The 18,698-nt window shown below is 44.4% G+C and overlaps 1 protein-coding gene and 1 long non-coding RNA gene across 7 annotated transcripts in view; one reads left to right on the top strand and one right to left on the bottom strand.

Annotated features, from left to right (window-relative positions):
* NOD1 (nucleotide binding oligomerization domain containing 1) overlaps positions 1–17,181 on the top strand; it is a 46,271-nt gene extending 29,090 nt beyond the window's left edge. For all 6 annotated transcript variants that reach the window (XM_083577707.1, XM_083577708.1, XM_083577709.1 and 3 more), the window contains 3 exons: positions 12,090–12,173; positions 13,810–13,893; positions 16,939–17,181. In XM_083577707.1, the coding sequence (XP_083433833.1) occupies positions 12,090–12,173; positions 13,810–13,893; positions 16,939–17,011 (241 nt within the window). In that variant the 3' untranslated portion in view covers positions 17,012–17,181. The remainder of the gene's footprint in view (positions 1–12,089; positions 12,174–13,809; positions 13,894–16,938) is intronic.
* The window catches only part of LOC310745674, a 34,706-nt gene that overhangs the window by 5,566 nt on the left and 10,442 nt on the right, over positions 1–18,698 (bottom strand). The gene's annotated exons all lie outside the window — the stretch shown is intronic.

Here is an 18,698-nt window from a genome sequence, read left to right as displayed (position 1 = left end):
AGAGGAAAACAAGCAAACCCTTAGAAAGTTACATCTAGGCTGAAACACAAAGTGGCGCTCCAGCCGTGGTCGGGGGCAACTCCTCTTTATCACTGGCCACACCAACAGGGGGCTGTTGGGTGTCGCAGTCGAACGACACCCAGAGGACCACATGTTCTCCACCCCCGAGTTATGACGTAGCTCTTACAATGTCCAGCTGGAACGGAAACAGCGGCCCTGTTTCCCCTATCTCCCTCTGTTGCAGCCGGATAGGTTGAGTTTTGCATTTGGAGATCACCTCCCTTTTCCTTGTAGCGTGAGCCATGGGTCCTGTTGGAAGGGATGTGTTTTTTCGCAGCAAGACATCCAAGCTAATGTGCCCCAGCCAGGAAGTGGCGGTGATCCAACAGCTTCGTACTTGTGAATTAGAAAAGCCAGTATCCGCTCCCAATGCCATGTTGCTGAGCTCTCAAGGACCTGAGAATCTGACCAAATTTGATTGATTGATTGATTGAATTTATATACCGCCCTATACCCGGAGGTCTCGGGGCGGCTCACAGAATAAAATCAAGATATAAAACCACAAAATACAGTGGAACCTCGGTTGTCAAACGTAATCCGTTCCAGAAGACCATTCAACTTCCGAAACGTTCGACAACCAAGGTGTAATTGCTGGTCGGCAAAATCCATTGAAAAAATGGAGAAACGCGCCTCAGAAGCTGTTTGACTTCCGAGGCGTGTTCAAAAGCAGATGCATTCACATCTAGGTTGTTGGTGTTCAAAAGCCGAAACGTTTGACTTCTGATGCGTTTGACAACCAAGGTTCCACTGTACATAATGAAAATGAAAACAACAACCCACTAGCCCCCCCCCCCCCCACAAAAACACATTTTAAAAGGGCATAGGATGTAAATCAGATCAACCAAAGGCCTGGTTAAAAAAGGAACGTTGTTGCCTGGCGCCTAAAGGTGTATAATAAAGGCACCAGGCAAACTTCCCTGGGGAGAGCATTCCACAGACGGGGGGCCACTGCAGAGAAGGCCCTATTCTCGTGTTGCCGCCCTCCGGACCTCTCGAGGAGGAGGCACACGAAGGAGGGCCTCAGAAGATGATCTCAGGGTCCGGGTAGGTTCATATGGAGAGAGGCGGTTCTTGAGGTACTGTGGTCCTGAGCCGTGGTGTGTGTGTGTGGTTTTTAACCCACCATGGCTTCCCTAGCATTTCATCGTGTTCCGAGTAGTTTTGGGAGAGTAATTCAGCACCCCAACCTCCACATTCATATGGTTTCAATTCTTGGTTCCACGTCCTCCTTAAGAGCACTTCCGCAGTGGCAGCCATTGGCTTCTGAACGTCTTTTGCTGTCGCTTCTGCCTTCTGCTGATAAGGCCCTGCGGGCTTGTTCTAGCAGCCCAAGAATGTCTGAGCTAGCAAGAACCAGCATCAGAGCTGAGACCACATCCAACCCCAGGGAGCAGCAGCGAGTTTTGAAAAAGTAAACAGTTTTAAGTATCCCCGGTATTAAAAGCAGCTGATTAAGTCGACTAAATCTGATGATTAAATGAATCCAAAATGAACTCGGAAGCGGGCGGTGAGAGATTTACCGTATTTTTCGCTCTATAAGACGCACTTTTTCCCCTCCAAAAATTAAGGGGGGGTGTGTGTGCGTCTTATGGAGCGAATGCAGGCTCCATGGCTTCAGCGATAGCAACACGAAGCCTCCGAAGCGCAGAGGGGGGTCTCCCTCCGCACTCCGGAGGCTTCAAGTTGCTATCCCTGAAGCCTGGAGAGGGAGAGGGGTTGGTGCGCACTGATCCCTCTTGCTCTCCTGGCTTCACTTCACTGGAGAGGCGCTGCGCAGCTTTCCCTCTTTGCACAGCGCCCCTTCAGCGAAGCGGGAGGAGAAATGGAAGGGGCTCCATTTCCCCTGCCGCTTCGCTGAAGGGGTGCTGCACAGAGAGGGAGAGAATATTTTTTTCTTGTTCTTCCCCTTCTAAAACTAGTTGCGTCCTGTGGTCGGGTGCGTCTAATAATAATAATAATAATAATAATAATAATAATAATAATTTATTATTTATACCCCGCCCATCTGTCTGAGTTTCCCCAGCCACTCTGGGTGGCTTCCAATCAAGTGTTAAAAACAATACAACATTAAATATTAAAAACTTCCCTAAACAGGGCTGCCTTCAGATGTCTTTTTAAAATAAGATAGCTGCTTATTTCCTTCACATCTGAAGGGAGGGCGCTCCACAGGGTGGGTGCCACTACGGAGAAGGCCCTCTATAGAGTGAAAAATACGGTAAATGTGGAAAGGGGTGGAAGGCTAGAGAGAAACAGTGCTGGAGGGGAGTATAGCTAGATTTTTGAACCCTAAATTACAGATCCCTGGAGGAAAGAGGGATCTTCAGTGGAGTGCAAGAGACATTTCCTCCTCCCAAACTGAGTTATCCAGGTAGATGTCTTTATCCCATTGCCTTAACGTACAGGGCAGACCAATGGAGCTTTTGTAGCACTTGTTTTTTATTTGTTATTCAACTCTTCATTTAAAAGAAATCCCAGCACAGATGACAACAAACATCAGCAAGCAGCGAACAATCTAGCATTAGCCAGGTGCGTTTGCACGGCCTTTTGTGGCACACCTGTAAGACACCCCGTAATTATTGTAAGGAATATCTTGCGACTCATTTGTGCCCCAGACATTCTCCCTCCTGCGCCTTTGAACCGGTTTTGAAGCAGGGACATTAAACACTCCACCTGACGCACTGGAAAGCCAAGCCCTGTTTTGTTCCACCATCGTTCTCACAATGCCTGGCTGATCACAACCACCGCGTTTCTGGAGACAATAAATTATTGTGCTTTTGGAACAGCAGTCCCGGCGTTGACGGTAAAGGGGAGGCAACTTTGGATCGTGTCCCAAGTGGTGCCCGGGATCTGATGCAAGACGGCAGGCCGCAACACTGTCAATGGCTTGAACCATGAATCAAAGCCATTGGTCCATCCAGTTCAGTATTGTCTACACTAACTGACAGCATCTGTGCAGGGTTTCAGGCAGGGACTTCTCCCAGCCCAACTGGAGATGCTGGGATTTGAACCCAGGACCTTTTGCATGCAAATCAAGTGCTTCATCCACCCCTGAACCACATCATACATCACAACCGCTCCTTGTTTCTCAGCGGCTCCTCCGTCTTCATTTCTGTCAGCACTCACTGCCTATTGTTAGAGAGCTCATTTCTTCATTTCCCAGGGAGATTCGATTGGTGCCTTCATTATACGCCTTTAGGCGCCAGGCAAAAAACGTTTCTCTTTAACCAGGCCTTTGGGTGATTGACATACGATGCCCTTTTAAAATGTGTCGGGGAGGGGATTTTGGGGTTGTTCTTGTTTTTATTTTTATTATGTATTTTGCATTTTTAATATTGTGATTTTTATCTATGAACTGCCCTGAGACATGTGGATAAATTATTTTTATTTAAATAATTTTTATTTGGCTTTACAAGTATAAGATTATAACAATACAAAGTAAGGTAAAGGTAAAAGGACTCCTGACCATTAGGTCCAGTCATGACCGACTCTGGGGTTGTGGCGCTCATCTCGCTTTATTGGCTGAGGGAGCCGTCGTACAGCTTCCGGGTCATGTGGCCAGCATGACTAAGCCGCTTCTGGCGAACCAGAGCAGTGCACAGAACCACCGTTTACCTTCCCGCTGGAGCGGTGCCTATTTATCTACTTGCACTTTGACGTGCTTTCGAACTGCTAGGTTGGCAGGAGCTGGGACTGAGCAACGGGAGCTCACCCCGTTGCGGGGATTCGAACTGCCAACCTTCTGATCAGCAAGTCCTAGGCTCTGTGGTTTAACCCACAGCGCCACCCGCGTCCCAACAATACAAAGTACATATCCATATTTAGACATTCCTCTGAATCGCTGGACTTCTCACCTCCTCCTCCATGGGTCCTATTGTCAATGTTTTCAACTGCATATTATTCAGTAATCCGTATTTTATGTCACTCCATTGTCTCCTTAGTACTTGCTACATTACAAGTGCTCTTGCAGTCCTGCTAATGTTTTCATCTGCTTACAGTGGTCTCCCAGATAAGTTATAAATGTTTCCCATTCTTTATTAAAAGTTTTGGTTTTCTTGGTTCCTGAGCTTTCCGGTCAGTTTTGCCATTTCGGCATAGTCCAACAGCTTGGTTTGCCATTCCTCTCTGGGAGGGACTTTGTCTTCTGTCCATCTCTGGCCTAGTAGCATCTGTGCAGCTGTCATCGCATACATAAAAAGTCTTTTCTGCTCCTTTGGAATATCGGTACCTACAATTCCTAATGGAAAAGTTTCCAGATTTTTGGGGGTTTTTTAACAAAATTATTTTAAACATTTTTTTCAATTCGTTATATAAGGGCGGTATAAAATTTTAGTTAATTGATTGATTAACTAACTAATAATTTGCAGCTAGCAACAAGCCTCCTGAGGTTGTTAAAATGCTTTGTGGACATCTTGAGTATTTGTAGCTTCTGTATATATGCTCCACTTTCCCCTTCCTAACCCCAAAAGAAGGGGAGAGCCGTACATAGCAAGCTTACAAAAGAAAAGAAAAGACTAACTTGAAAAGGGCAATAATTCTCCATTAACCCAGCCTGGGGATGCTTGGTCAAGCGTTGAGCTATAAGTGCCTTTAATCTCTATGGGGAGAAGGTGGAAGACCAGTTTTGGTGTGGTCCTAATGGCTAAACCTATTTTCCTGTCCTCGCTAGGAGTTTTCTAAGCTGCCCTCCTCTCCACCAGCCATTCCCATGAATGCTTTCCATGGCAGCATTTTTATTTTTATTTTAAAAAAGCAAAACCAGAAACCCTTCCTTGATCATGTGGAAATGCCTTAGGTATGTGGGGGGTGAGTGGGTCTCCATCTCACTTGCATTAAAAAAACACCCCTTTTTCAAATGAATGCTGAAATCTTAGCAAAATGTAAGTTTGCTTGAATGCAATGATGGCCACAATGGCTGTACTGTCAATCACTTGGCAGACCTTTTAGACATGCGCATACAAGAGTTTCCATTTCATTCCTGGCTAGCCAGGATCTTAAATAAAATTGCACCTATGCCTGCAGAGAAGAAATTCAATTTTTTTCCCCAAACCATGGGACAGCCATACAGTCTCAGGACTGAAAAAAGGAGGTTCTTTTTATCATATGTAGTGGTCTTGTAGTAAGGTTAAAGCTTACTGGGAAATGATATATAATGAAATGAAAAGGATGTTTAAAATAACATTTGTAAAAAAAAAATACCCCAGAAGCTTTTCTTTTGGGAATTATAGGGACAGAACTACCTAAACTACAGTGGTACCTCAGGTTAAGTACTTAATTCGTTCCAGAGGTCCGGTCTTAACCTGAAACTGTTCTTAACCTGAAGCACCACTTTAGCTAATGGGGCCTCCAGCTGCCGCTGCGCTGCTGGAGCATGATTTCTGTTCTCATCCTGAAGCAAAGTTCTTAACCTGAAGCACTATTTCTGGGTTAGCGGAGTCTGTCACCTGAAGTGTATGTAACCTGAAGCCTATGTATCCCAAGGTACCACTGTATATAGAAACATAGTCCTCTATGCGACTACAGCGGCAAGAATGTTACTTGCCCCAAAATGGAAAGAAGCAGAAGTCCTATCAAAGAAAGACTTGATACAAAAACTTATGGAATATGCAGAAATGGCAAAACCTACCGGAAGAATAAGAAATCAAGATAACAAACTTTTTATAAAAGAATGGTAATGGTTTATGGAAAATTTACAGATAAATTTCAAAGAGATAAAAACACTGGCAGGATAATTCTAATAACTTTCAAATCTTGCTTCCAAAAGTCAGAAAACTCTTTTGTCAAATAATCCACCAAGTTGTCTCCTTCTTTTTCCGGCACAAGTCTAATCCTTAGGTTTTTCTCCTTACGTTGCATATCCTGCATCGAGAGTGTCAGTTCATACTCATCCAGTTTCCTGTACACCGGTGGAAGTTTCCCTTCCACAGCCGTAGCAATTTCCTTCGCTTCTTCAGCTATCTTTCGCGTTGTAGATGAGTCTTCCAATAGTTTCCCAATTGCTTCTGCATTAGAGTTCACTTTATTTCCAAGGTCAGTTATACTTTTTGTATTCAGATCAATTTTCCCAGAGATTTCTTCAATTTTCTTATTTGTTTCCGCACCTTGCTTCTTTAATTCCTCTAAAGAGTCACTTATTTTTCCCAAGGCCTTTGTAAACGCATCTTCTGAAGACATTGTTTTCACTCTTGCCTTTGTCGCAGCTGCAGTTCCTAAGGCCCCTGATACAGAGGCCCTTCTTTGCAAAGAAGAGTCCACTTTGTATTGTCTACCAGATCTCAGAGTTGTTTCTTGTGAATCTTCTCTCTGTTTACCATCTGCCATAACAAAGTCTTTCATTCAAGGTCATTCCCACACTCTTAAGCTGTCAACAATAAAGAGTTCTCAGGTTTTAACTTCCACTTAGTTGCTGAAACAACCAAATCCTCTAGAGGGCGCAAAATCAGTTTCTGAACTTTAAATTGTTCCCACACTTCCAAAAAGCCAAAGCCCTCCAAGTCCCTTACTTTATAAAAGATCCAAATTGAAAATGTCCTGCAAATGACTTACTATGTAACCAAATACGATGTTTCAAGTTGAGAGTAACCAAAGTTTATATATCAGTTACTTTTTAACCTTATTTGTAACAGCCGTCCTTAGTCGGTGTCTTTCCTCTTTTTGGCAGTCCGACCCCCAGGTAGATAAACAGCGGTAATCAGTTCAATCTCCTTTAATTTAGGCAGGAAATCCCTTTAAAGTCTTCTTCCCCCCCTCCCCTGCCTTTTGGGGGGGAGTTCTTTACTTGGTGTTGGGTTTCTTAGCTCGTAAAAAGCTCCTGTCAAAAGTTACAGCTTCACTGTCTTCCGCTTTAATCTTGCTGCAGGACGGTAAGCAGACTTCCTTTTTAGTACTTATCCGTCTCGGTGCCCGAATTCGTAAATTTTAACGTCCAATTTATGATGCAAACTCAATCCTACTCACGGAAAGTTGCTCTTTTTTAATCCAAAATCTTCGGAAGAAGTCAGCGCTCTCCGCTGTTGGCGACGCGGCTTCGCTTCGCAGGCTGGGTGTGAGCGACTCTCAGCACCGCTCCCCGCACCCTCGGCTGATCTGTAGCCTTTAAAAAGGCTATTTCACGACGTCGGGAGGGGGGCAAAGGTGCCCGCCGAGTCTCCGGTTCACAGGCTACGCGCCTGTGACTTTTAAGGGTCCTTGCTCCGCCGTGAGCAACAAGACCCGAACCCGCGAAGCAGATCTCTCCCGGAGCTCCGGGAGAGATCCGCCATTCAGCGATTGCGCTAACCCGGAAGAAATAGAGAGCGCATTCAGGTTGGGAACAAGGCAGAAGAAGAATAGACCCAGAGATTGCTTGATAACTCTAAGATCCAAAGAAGAGAGGGATAAAATATTGAACCTGCATTATCAAACAACCCTTCGGATTGAGGATTTTTATATTGAGATTTTTAAAGACATCCCTAAAAGCATCTTGGATGCAAGAGGCCCTTACAAGGATTTGGTGACACTACTGAAGAGGAACTACATACTATTCAGGTGGGAGTTTCCCCAAGGCTTGTCTTTTAAGTACAAAGGAAAGAAAAGAAGAATAAAAACAGTGAGTGATAAAGACAAGTTCTTGGGAGAACACGAGGAAGACCTACAGAAAGAGACCCATCCAGGAGAAGGACATCCTTCAAGATTAGATAAAGACACAGAACCATCGACAAAGGACGAACAACAATTGGGAGCTGTAGGAGGAATTAAATAACCCCATCATGGCTTTGCAACTTCTAACTTGGAATTGTAATGGTTTAAATAACCCTCGAAAAAGAAAAAATATATTTCATGCTTTAAAGAAAGATAATTTGGACTTGATTTGTTTACAAGAGACCCATGTGACAAGAGCACATAGAAAATTGCTAATAAACAAGAGACTGGGACAAGAATTTATATCTTCAGACAAAGTAAAAAAGAGAGGAGTGGTGATCTACGTAAAGGAAAATTTGCAGCCGAAACAAATCTTTAAAGATGACCAAGGAAGATATTTGGCAATTGAAATTCAATTTCAAGGAGAAAAATTTTTGATAGTTGGGATATATGCACCAAATGAAGGGAAAACAGAATTTTTTAAGAAGTTGCATGAGACTTTAACGGACTATATGGACTATAAATTGATTATGATGGGAGACATGAATGGAGTAGTTTCAACAAATATGGACAAAGCACAAAGACAGGTAGTCACAAAAGATGGAAGACTACCAAAAACCTTTTTTGAAATGACTGACAATATGGATTTGATTGACATTTGGAGAACAAAACACCCATTAGAGAGAGAGGGAACCTTCTTTTCTGAAGCCAAAATGACATGGACTAGGATTGACCAAATTTGGGTGACTAGCGGTGTGGCGTCGAATATAAAGAAAGTGGAAATCTGCCCAAAAACTCTCTCCGACCATAATGCAGTAAAGATGGTGATGAAGCAAACAACAACTGGCTCTTTTAGATGGAGAATGAATGACACTCTATTTAGAGACGAGGAGATCTGTAAAAAGGCCCAAAGAACTTTGAAAGATTATTTTGAAATTAACCTAAGGTCTAAAGTAGAAAAAAGAATAGTATGGGACGCAAGCAAAGCCGTGATGAGAGGGTTTTTGATACAACAAAATACATTAAAAAGAAGAAAGCAAAATGAGAGGAAAGAGAAAATCTTGGATAAGATAAAAGAAGGGGAAAGGAAATTAAGATTGAAGCCAAAGTCGCAAGAGATTCTAAGAGAAATCAAATTGTACCAAACACAATATACGGAACTGATGAATCAAGAAATAGAATGGAAAATTAAACAAATGAGACAAAAGACTTTTGAATCTGCAGATAAATGTGGCAAGTTATTGGCTTGGCAAATAAAGAAGAGACAAAAACTCAACACGGTAATAAACTTAGAAGTGGATGGAAAGAACATATGTAACCCAGTGGAAATTAGGAATTGTTTCCAGAGCTACTTTAGACAATTGTATACACAAGGGCCGCAGAATGAAACAGATATACAACAATTCCTCGAGAAAAATGGGCTGAAAAAGATTTCGCAGGAAAGCAAGACAATTTTGAATCAGGAGATATCAACACAGGAAATAGAAGATGCCATTCAAAACATGACGTTGGGCAAATCACCTGGACCAGATGGATTGACTTCCAAATATTACAAAGTCTTGAAGGAAGGGCTTATACAACCTTTGAAGGAAGTCTGCAACGAGATTATGAAGGGGAAAAGGGCACCCGATACGTGGAGAGAGGCTTACATTACACTTATACCAAAGACAGAGACTGAAAAGACCCAACTTAAGAACTACCGACCCATCTCCTTACTAAATGTGGATTACAAAATCTTTGCTGATGTTTTAGCAAAGAGACTGAAAAGAGTTTTGATGGAGGAGATTCATGGGGACCAAGCGGGCTTTCTCCCGAAAAGGCATTTGTCGGATAATGTAAGGAATATAATTGACATTTTGGAGAAGTTGGAAGTGAATATAAACACTAAGGCTGTTTTGATATTTGTGGATGCCGAGAAAGCCTTTGACAACATTTCTTGGAGTTTTATGTTGAAGAACCTCCGGGGGATGGGGGTAGGCCAAGGGTTTGAAAATGGTATAGGTGCAATATACTCTGAACAGAAAGCAAAATTAATTGTAAATAATGTGGTAACAGAAGAGTTCAAGATTGAAAAAGGGACACGACAGGGGTGCCCTATTTCCCCCTTACTTTTTATATCGGTCCTGGAGGTTTTGCTTAATATGATCAGGAGGGACCAGTTGGTTAAAGGGATTCAGGTCGGAGTTAAACAATACAAATTGAGAGCATTTGCAGATGACCTGGTACTTACATTACAGGAGCCAGAAGCTAGTACGAAAAGAGTTTTGGAAATAATCCAAGAGTTTGGTCAATTGGCAGGATTTAAATTGAATAAGTTAAAGACTAAGGTATTGGAGAAAAATTTAACACAGACTGAAAAAGAAAGGTTTCAGATTGAGACGGGGTTGACTGTGGTTAAAAAAGTGAAATATTTGGGTGTGAATATGACAGCCAAGAATGTGAATTTATTTAAAGACAATTATGAAAAAACTTGGACAGAAGTGAAAAAAGATCTAGAGACATGGTCAAACTTGAAGCTTTCCTTGTTAGGTCGAATTGCAGTTATAAAAATGAATGTATTGCCAAGAATGTTGTTTTTGTTTCAAGCATTGCAGATAATGGATAAAATGGACTGTTTCAAGAAGTGGCAGAAAGATATATCTAAATTTGTCTGGCAGGGCAAGAAGCCCAGAATAAAATTTAAGATATTAACGGATTCAAAGGAAAGAGGGGGGTTTGCCCTGCCAGACTTTAAATTGTACTATGAAGCGGCAGCTTTCTGCTGGCTTAAAGAATGGCTGCTTCTTGAAAACACAGACATTTTGGATTTGGAAGGATTTAATAACATTTTTGGGTGGCATGCATATTTGTGGTATGACAAGGTTAAAGCGCATAAAAGTTTCAAAAACCATATTGTCAGAAAAGCACTGCTGAATGTCTGGGTTAGATATAAGGACTTGTTGGAAAATAAGACTCCAAGATGGTTATCACCAATGGAAGCTAAGGCAGTGAAAAAGCTAAATATGGAGCCGAAATGGCCAAGATATTGGGAAATCTTGGAAAAGGAAGGGGATAAACTGAGATTGCAGAGTTTCGAAAAACTAAAAGAGAAGGTGAGAGATTGGTTACATTACCATCAAATAAATGAAGTGTTTAAATTAGACAGAAAAATAGGTTTCCAGGTGGAAAAGTCAAAACTAGAGACTGAACTGTTAGAATCCAGCACTAAGAACTTGTCAAAAATGTATAATCTGCTGCTGAAATGGAACACACAAGATGAAACGGTTAAATCAACTATGATTACATGGGCTCAGGACATTGGTCATAACATCATGTTTGTTGACTGGGAAAAGTTGTGGACCACTGGGTTGAAGTTTACGGCGTGTAACGCCTTAAGAGAAAACATAATGAAAATGATTTATAGGTGGTACATAACCCCAGTCAAACTTGCAAAGATCTACCATTTGCCTGATAATAAATGTTGGAAATGTAAGGAAAAGGAGGGCACATTCTTTCACCTCTGATGGACATGCCCGAAGATTAAGGCATTCTGGGAAATGATTTATAATGAACTGAAAAAGGTATTTAAATATACTTTCCCCAAGAAACCAGAGGCCTTTCTCTTGGGTATTGTCGGCCAGGGGGTGCTAAAGACAGATACAACCTTCTTTATGTATGCTACAACAGCAGCTAGAATACTCATCGCAAAGTACTGGAAGACACAGGATCTACCCACACTGGAAGAATGGCAGATGAAGGTGATGGACTATATGAGCCTGGCAGAGATGACGAGCAGAATCCGAGACCAGGGAAGAGAAGCGGCGGAAGAAGAATGGAAAAAGTTTAAGGACTATTTAAAGAAATATTATAAAATTGGAGACAGTTAGAATGATGTTGGACTAAAATAAATGGTTACTATTAGTAATGATTATGACAAAGAGAATAAGGGTGATTAGCATAAATTTACAATAAAATAAGGTAAGATTTCGCTGAAAAACTGTAAGAATTTGGAATACAGAAACGGGAAGTAAGAGGAGGTCGAGGAAGAAAGGTTTAGAAATTGGGTTATGAAGTGGTACGTGTTTTTTGTTTTATTATTGTTGAATGTTTGTTTATGTATGTCTTGTTTCTGTTATATAAAAAATTGTTTAATAAAAATATCTTAAAAAAAAAAAAAAAGATAATTCTAATAACTTGCAGTTTCATAAGAGTATATATTTAAAGAAGATGAATAAATGAGCACATTAAGTTAATTTGGATATGCAGAAGATATTAAAAATAAATTTAAGGAACCGCAGAAAGGGGGGGGAGTCAAGTTTTGAAATGTCAAAATGATTGTAAAAACAGTGAAATGTATACACTTGAAAAGTATAAATAAATAAAAAATTAAAAGATAAGAAGAAAAGAAAAATCCTGTTTGCTTCTTTCACCAGGCTAACAAAGAACGAGCTGGATGACGAAGCAGCCGAATGCTTTGCCGAAATGGTAAAGGTCAACAAGCGATTGGGTCATCTATGGTGAGTTGTCTTGGCTTGCGGAGAAGGCGCTCTTGAGTCACTGCCTCAGGCTACGAGTCACATTTCAGTCACTGTACATTTTCTACACAAGGACCCAACCCTGAGCTTTGGGCTCCTTTTGACAGAAAGGTCACCGGAAGCCCTTAATTTGCATTGAGGCATCAGATTCATGCTGATCTAAAGTTTGAGTGCCTCATTCGTCACAATTCCCGGAAGGAGTTGCTGAACCAGTGACTAGGAGAGGAATCAGTTGAACTTTTGAAGGATTCCTATGCAGATGACACGTATAAAAATGTGGCAAACCGTCAAAACGTCAAAAACTTCCCAATAGAGGGCTGCCTTCAGATGTCTTCTAAAAGTTGTGTGGTTCTTTATCTCCTTGACATCTGATGGGAGGGCGTTCCACTGGGTGGCCGCCACCACTGAGAAGGCCCTTTGCCTGGTTCCCTGTAACCTCACTTCTTGCAGCAAGGGAACCGCCAGAAAGCCCTTGGTCCTGGACCTCAGTGTCTGGGCTGAACAATGGGGATGGAGACGCTCCTTCAGGTATACTGGGCCGAGGCCATTTAGGGCTTTAAAGGTCAGCACCAACACTTTGAATTGTGCTCGGAAATGTACTGGGAGCCAATGTAGGTCTTTCAGGTCCAGTGTTATGTGGTCTCGGCGGCCACTCCCAGTCACCAGTCTAGCTGCTGCATTCTGGATTAGTTGCAGTTTCCGGGTGACCTTCAAAGGTAGCCCCACGTAGAGCGCATTACAGTAGTCCAAGCGGGAAATAACTAAAGCATGCACCACTCTGGCGAGACAGTCCGCGGGCAGATAGGGTCTCAGCCGGTGTAGCAGATGGAGCTGATAGACAGCTGCCCTGGACACAGATGTCCCACGTACACAGTGTTTAGTTTAATCACCACCATCAAAGCACCAGCAAAATGTAAGGCTTGGTTTTCATTTGTTTAGGGATCTACCCCATTGTCAGTAACGCTGACAGTTCCTTTTGTCCGTGTGTTGTGTTTTTCCATAACAAATTACCCTTGAGTGACTAATGCTAAAGAAATAAATGACTTGAAGCTTTTTTATAAAAAAATTAAAAAATAAATTGCAGTGTTCTGGGCAAAGGAAAACGGGAGAGATCGAACTCCAAGGTGACTTTACATATTTTTGATGGTTGGCCCCTCTGAGCCGGTCTCTTCCTGCCTCCTCTCTTGCGGTGCCAGCCCCAAGTGGCCAGTGAATTGCCTTCCCCGGCCGTCGCTTTGGATCTGTCATGAATAATCCCCCAGACAGATGCTCTCCTGTGATCAGAGAGCAGCTGTGTGGTCAATTATACAATTAAGCTCAGTAACCCTGAAAGACGCCCGTGCACTTTAGACTGAAGAGGCTTGGAGCCTCTTGGCTGCGCTTCTATGGGGGGATTGTCTGATGCCAGGCAGGCCAGCCATGCAGATGGAAATCAGAAACCACCAGTTCCTGGCAAGACCCCAGCCTTGTTCAGCAAAAAGGAGTGTTGATTTTCCGCTTCAGACCCACCGTGCCCAAGCCAAGTGCGTGACAGGCAGGACGCTGTGGACCGGGCGCAAACAGAGAGTATTTTCTCTGGTGCTGAGTGTTCTCCTTTCTTTTTCTCTTTCTCTTCTAGGCTTATCCAGAATCAGATTACCAGCAGAGGTGCCAAGTGCCTGGCGGATGCTCTCAAGCACAATACGGCCATTAAAGAGATCTGGTAAGAATGACGGCTGTGCGGCTTTCCAAAGTGTGGCAGTCACACTTCAACTATCTGCTTAGACTCATGTGCAGGATCTCACCTAGTTAGGGGTGCCTGTGGCCCCTGAGATGCCATTGGGGCTTCAAGTCTCATCAGCGAGGCCAACGGCAATGAGAGCTGGGGCCTAACATCCAGAGAGCCACATGCTGTCCATTTGCTGATGTACAACGAAACGTGCGTAGGATGTTCTCGCACACGACACAGTGGCAAACGCCTTGCGTCTTGGCCATTTTCGTGCTTTGGCGATGGATTGCACGCCCAAATCCATTTCACCTGTTTCTGGTGCCAAGAGGGCAAATGTGCCAAGAGAGATTGTGGAGCTGAGTTGGGCCGCTGTTCCCGCCACAATCACCTTGACTTCTGAACACGTAGATCCTTCAAACGCAAATCAGGAGTCTGTATCGTTTGGGTAGTTGGGAGCAAGTAATCCTGCCCTGTGGGGGACGCGGGTGGCACTGGGTTAAACCACAGAGCCTAGGACTTGCCGATCAGAAGGTCGGCGGTTCAAATCCCCGTGACGGGGTGAGCTCCCATTGCTCAGTCCCTGCTCCTGCCAACCTAGCAGTTCAAAAGCACGTCAAAGTAGATAAATAGGTACCGCTCCGGCAGCAAGGTAAATGGCATTTCAGTGCGCTGCTCTGGTTCACCAGAAGCAGCTTAGTCATGCTGGCCACATGACCTGGAAGCTGTACGCCGGCTCCCTTGGCCAGTAAAGCAAGATGAGCGCCGCAACCCCAGAGTCGGCCACGACTGGACCTAATGGTCAGGGGTCCCTTTACCTTTAATCCTGCCCTGTGTGCGCAGTCTAACTAAGGGAGGAATAGCAGAGATCAGGAAGAATCGTGTTGGGAGCCCTGCATGCAGTCGTGGGCCACCAGCTGGCTAGACCTTAATTGCCTAGCCACATCTTTAATTAGCATTTAAATCATGAGTCTCTCAATGTGGCTAGCAGTAGTTGTAACCAAGTCCCATAGAAACCTGTGGACCAGGTTATTCAGGCCCAACGCCCAGTGACACTTAACATTTTAGCTGGCTCATAATCAGCGTTTGTCAATTTTGCCTCTTGGTTTATGAGCCGGTGCCGTAGGACTTACACAGCCCCCGTTCGTTTCAGTGCAGGAGATGCTCCTCTCTTAACCTCAGGGTTCTGGGTTCGAACCCCACACTGGGCAAAAAGATGCCTGCACTTGCAGGGGTTGGACTTGATGGTCCTCACGGTCCTTTTCAACTGTACAATTCTGTGATTGTCTCCGTAGCCATTTCAGAAATAAAGTACATTTCGTTAGTTTAATATACAGTCGTACCTCGGAAGTCGAACGCCTTGCGAGTCGAATGTTTTGGCTCCCGAACACCGCAAACCCGGAAGTGAGTGTTCCGGTTTGCGAATGTTCTTTGGAACCCAAACGTCCGACGCGGGTTCCGCAGCTTCCGATTGGCTGCAGGAGCTTCTTGCAGCCAATCGAAAGCCGTGCCTTGGTTTCTGAAAGTTTTGGAAGTCAAACGGACGTCCAGAACGGATTCCATTCGGCTTCTGAGATATGACTGTACTGCCTTTACACAAGCCCCAGGGCCATCTAAAACAGGTAAATCCATAAAAATCACACAATATTTGAAGGCAGGTGGCAGATCACTAAAGAGCAACTACTAATTGCTGCATCAGTCAAGTCTCTCCAGATGCGCCTTAACCAGTGTTAGAAACCGAGATATGAAAGCTGGGAGATAAATGGTACCTTAAACCGAGGTTATGGGCGCAACAACAGAATGTCTAGGCACGCTATTTTATAACAAGAATATGAAAATGAATGAACTGCAGCTAAAACATTATGTTTGTTTTTCACATGTTCTAGTCCCTGCCCACTCCCCTAATATTCTTAAGAGGGTCTCTTCTCCAGTCTCCAGAGAGTAGCTGGAAGTGGGGAGGCAGAAAAAGGTCCTCCTTTCCTTCCGCTCTTTCAGTTTTAACCCGAAATCTTAGGCGTAGTATTGCACCCAGAGACAAGAAGCTCCTCGCGCTAATGAAATTCCCTGTCACAAAATATGCCTAGGACAATGGGAGTTTCAAACACTGGTCTTAACTAGCCACCTAAAACTGTACAGAGGTGGGGCCTGGGGCATTTTAGTAGAAAGGGAGTTCTACGTCTTAAAGGAGCCACCACTGAAGAGGCCATTTCCCAGGCCTCATCCTGAGAAAGGACCACCAGGAGGGTCTCACCTTCTGACCTCAGAGCACAAGCCCTGATAGATGTGGAAGAAGGCATTCTTGCAGATAGTTGTGCTTCAATATCTGCCCTGTTCTGTTGAGCCCAGAACACATCAACTAGGTGAACTTCTTGCAGCAGAAAGAAGAGAGCCTTAGCTTATATCTTGTGATCTAAAGGGCTGTGTGTGACTTTCAATATGCTTTAGTATTGCCTACTATGGGCTAAGGGGATGCGGGTGGCGCTGTGGGTTAAACCACAGAGCCTAGGACTTGCCGATCAGAAGGTCGGCGGTTCGAATCCCCACGATGGGGTGAGCTCCCGTTGCTCGGTCCTTGCTCCTGCCAACCTAGCAGTTCGAAAGCACGTCAAAGTGCAAGTAGATAAATAGGTAGCGCTCCGGCGGGAAGGTAAACGGCGTTTCCGTTCGCTGCTCTGGTTCGCCAGAAGCGGCTTAGTCATGCTGGCCACATGACCCAGAAGCTGTACGCCGGCTCCTTCGGCCAATAAAGCGAGATGAGCGCTGCAACCCCAGAGTTGGTCACGACTGCACCTAAGGGTCAGGGGCCCCTTTACCTTTACCTTTACCTTACTATGGGCTAAGCATTCCCAAGAGATGAAAAGCTCTTGGATTTCTCTAGGTGGAAATTTCACGTCCTCATCAGAAACCAGGACTACCTTGTGCCATTCGTCCCAAAACAAACAGGCAAGAGGAAGAGCGCCAAAGGAAAGAGAGCAAGAGAACCTGCAGAAACAGCTGCTTTATTTTAATTTCTCTTTCCCTCCCTCTTTCCACCTCCAACAGCTTAAATGGAAACCTAATAAGCCAAGAGGATGCAAAAACGTTTGAAGATGAAAGGAGGCTTGTTTTCTTTTGAGATGGGGGGAGAGATTGGGTTGCACAGCTGTCAAGATGCCAGGCCTTTGGAACAGTGGTGGCTGAAGCCCGAATGTGATGCCCAGTTGACTCGAGGGTGGAAGACGTGTGCCTTACATTGTGCTTTAAAAAAATAAAATATCTCCTTGGTGCTGTTTTTACATCTTGTAACAGAGGCTTGATGGTAGTTGTTGCCTTAAAAACTAACCATTTGCACCCTACTTCACAGGGGGAATCGTGCATCAACTGACACGACCATTTGTTGTTACTTTATTATGTACGTAACTAAAAAAAGGGACGCGGGTGGCGCTGTGGGTTAAACCACAGAGCCTAGGACTTGCCGATCAGAAGGTCGGCGGTTCGAATCCCCGCAACAGGGTGAGCTCCCGTTGCTCAGTCCCAGCTCCTGCCAACCTAGCAGTTCGAAAGCACACCAGCGCAAGTAGATAAATAGGTACCTCTCTGGCAGGAAGGTAAACGATGTTTCCGTGCGCTGCTCTGGTTCACCAGAAGCGGCTTAGTCATGCTGGCCACATGACCCGGAAGCTGTACGCCGGCTCCCTTGGCCAATAAAGCGAGATGAGCGCCGCAACCCCAGAGTAATGGTCAGGGGTCGCTTTACCTTTACCTAGATGCTAAAAATTCTGTGTGTGTGTGAGAGAGAGAGAGAGAGAGAGAGAAAGAGAGAAAGAGAGAAAGAGAAAGAGAGAGATTTATGAACCGATGTGATTAAAAACAAAGTATGTAGGACATTCACAAGCTAAGAGCAATCTCACCTGGCAGTTGAGCAAGTGAATATCATTCATCCAAGTCTGGGATAGCTCACTCAGTAAAGGATGAGACTCTTAACCTCAAGGTCATGTGTTTGAGCCCCATGTTCATCGCTGGGGGTTGGACCTGATGACCCTCTTGGCCCCTTCCAACTCTACAGTTCTTTGGTTCTACTTTCGATTATTCAATTTTCAGTTCATTTCTGCTCTATCTGCAGTGACAGGATTTTCTTGACTTGAGGCTTCATCAGCCTTGACTCGCATGTGATCTGTTCGTGATCTTTGGCCGAAGGGGTTGAGAGTCCAAACGGCAGAGGGACAGGGAAGTGGGAGGGGCAGAAAAAGGAGACAAACACCAGGCTATAGGGCTAAGCGGAAGCTCCACTTTGGCTGGCAGAAACCCCTCACACCATGCCAACAAACCTCTAGCGAGCAAGGGCTGTGTGTGCCTGTCATTGCTTGTCACCTCCTGGGGTGCAGGTGGCGCTGTGGTCTAAACCACGGAGCCTCTTGGGCTTGCTGATCGGAAGGGTCGATGGTTCGAATCCCCTCAATGGTCTGAGCTCCCGTTGCTCTGTCCCAGCTCCTGCCAACCTAGCAGTTCAAAAGCACGCCAGTGCAAGTAGATAAATAGGTACCACAATGACGGGAAGGTAAAAGTGTTTCCGTGCACTCTGGTTTCCGTCACAGTGTTCCATTGCACCAGAAGCAGATTAGTCCTGCTGGCCACATGACCCGGAAAGCTGTCTGGGGACAAACGCCAGCTCCCTCGGCCTGAAAGCAAGATGAGCGCCACAACCCCATAGTCGCCTTTGACTGGACTTAACCATCCAGGGGTCCTTTACCTTTACCTTTTTACCTTACCACCTCCATAGTCTCGTTCAGCAGGAAACAGGAGATAAAGGCTTTGCATTAGTG

This window comes from Podarcis filfolensis (genome assembly GCF_964270895.1).
Source record: "Podarcis filfolensis genome assembly, chromosome: 12".
Classification (NCBI taxonomy): Eukaryota; Metazoa; Chordata; class Lepidosauria; order Squamata; family Lacertidae; genus Podarcis; species Podarcis filfolensis.
Note: the sequence above shows the minus strand (reverse complement) of the source record. Positions and strands in the feature narration are given on the sequence as shown.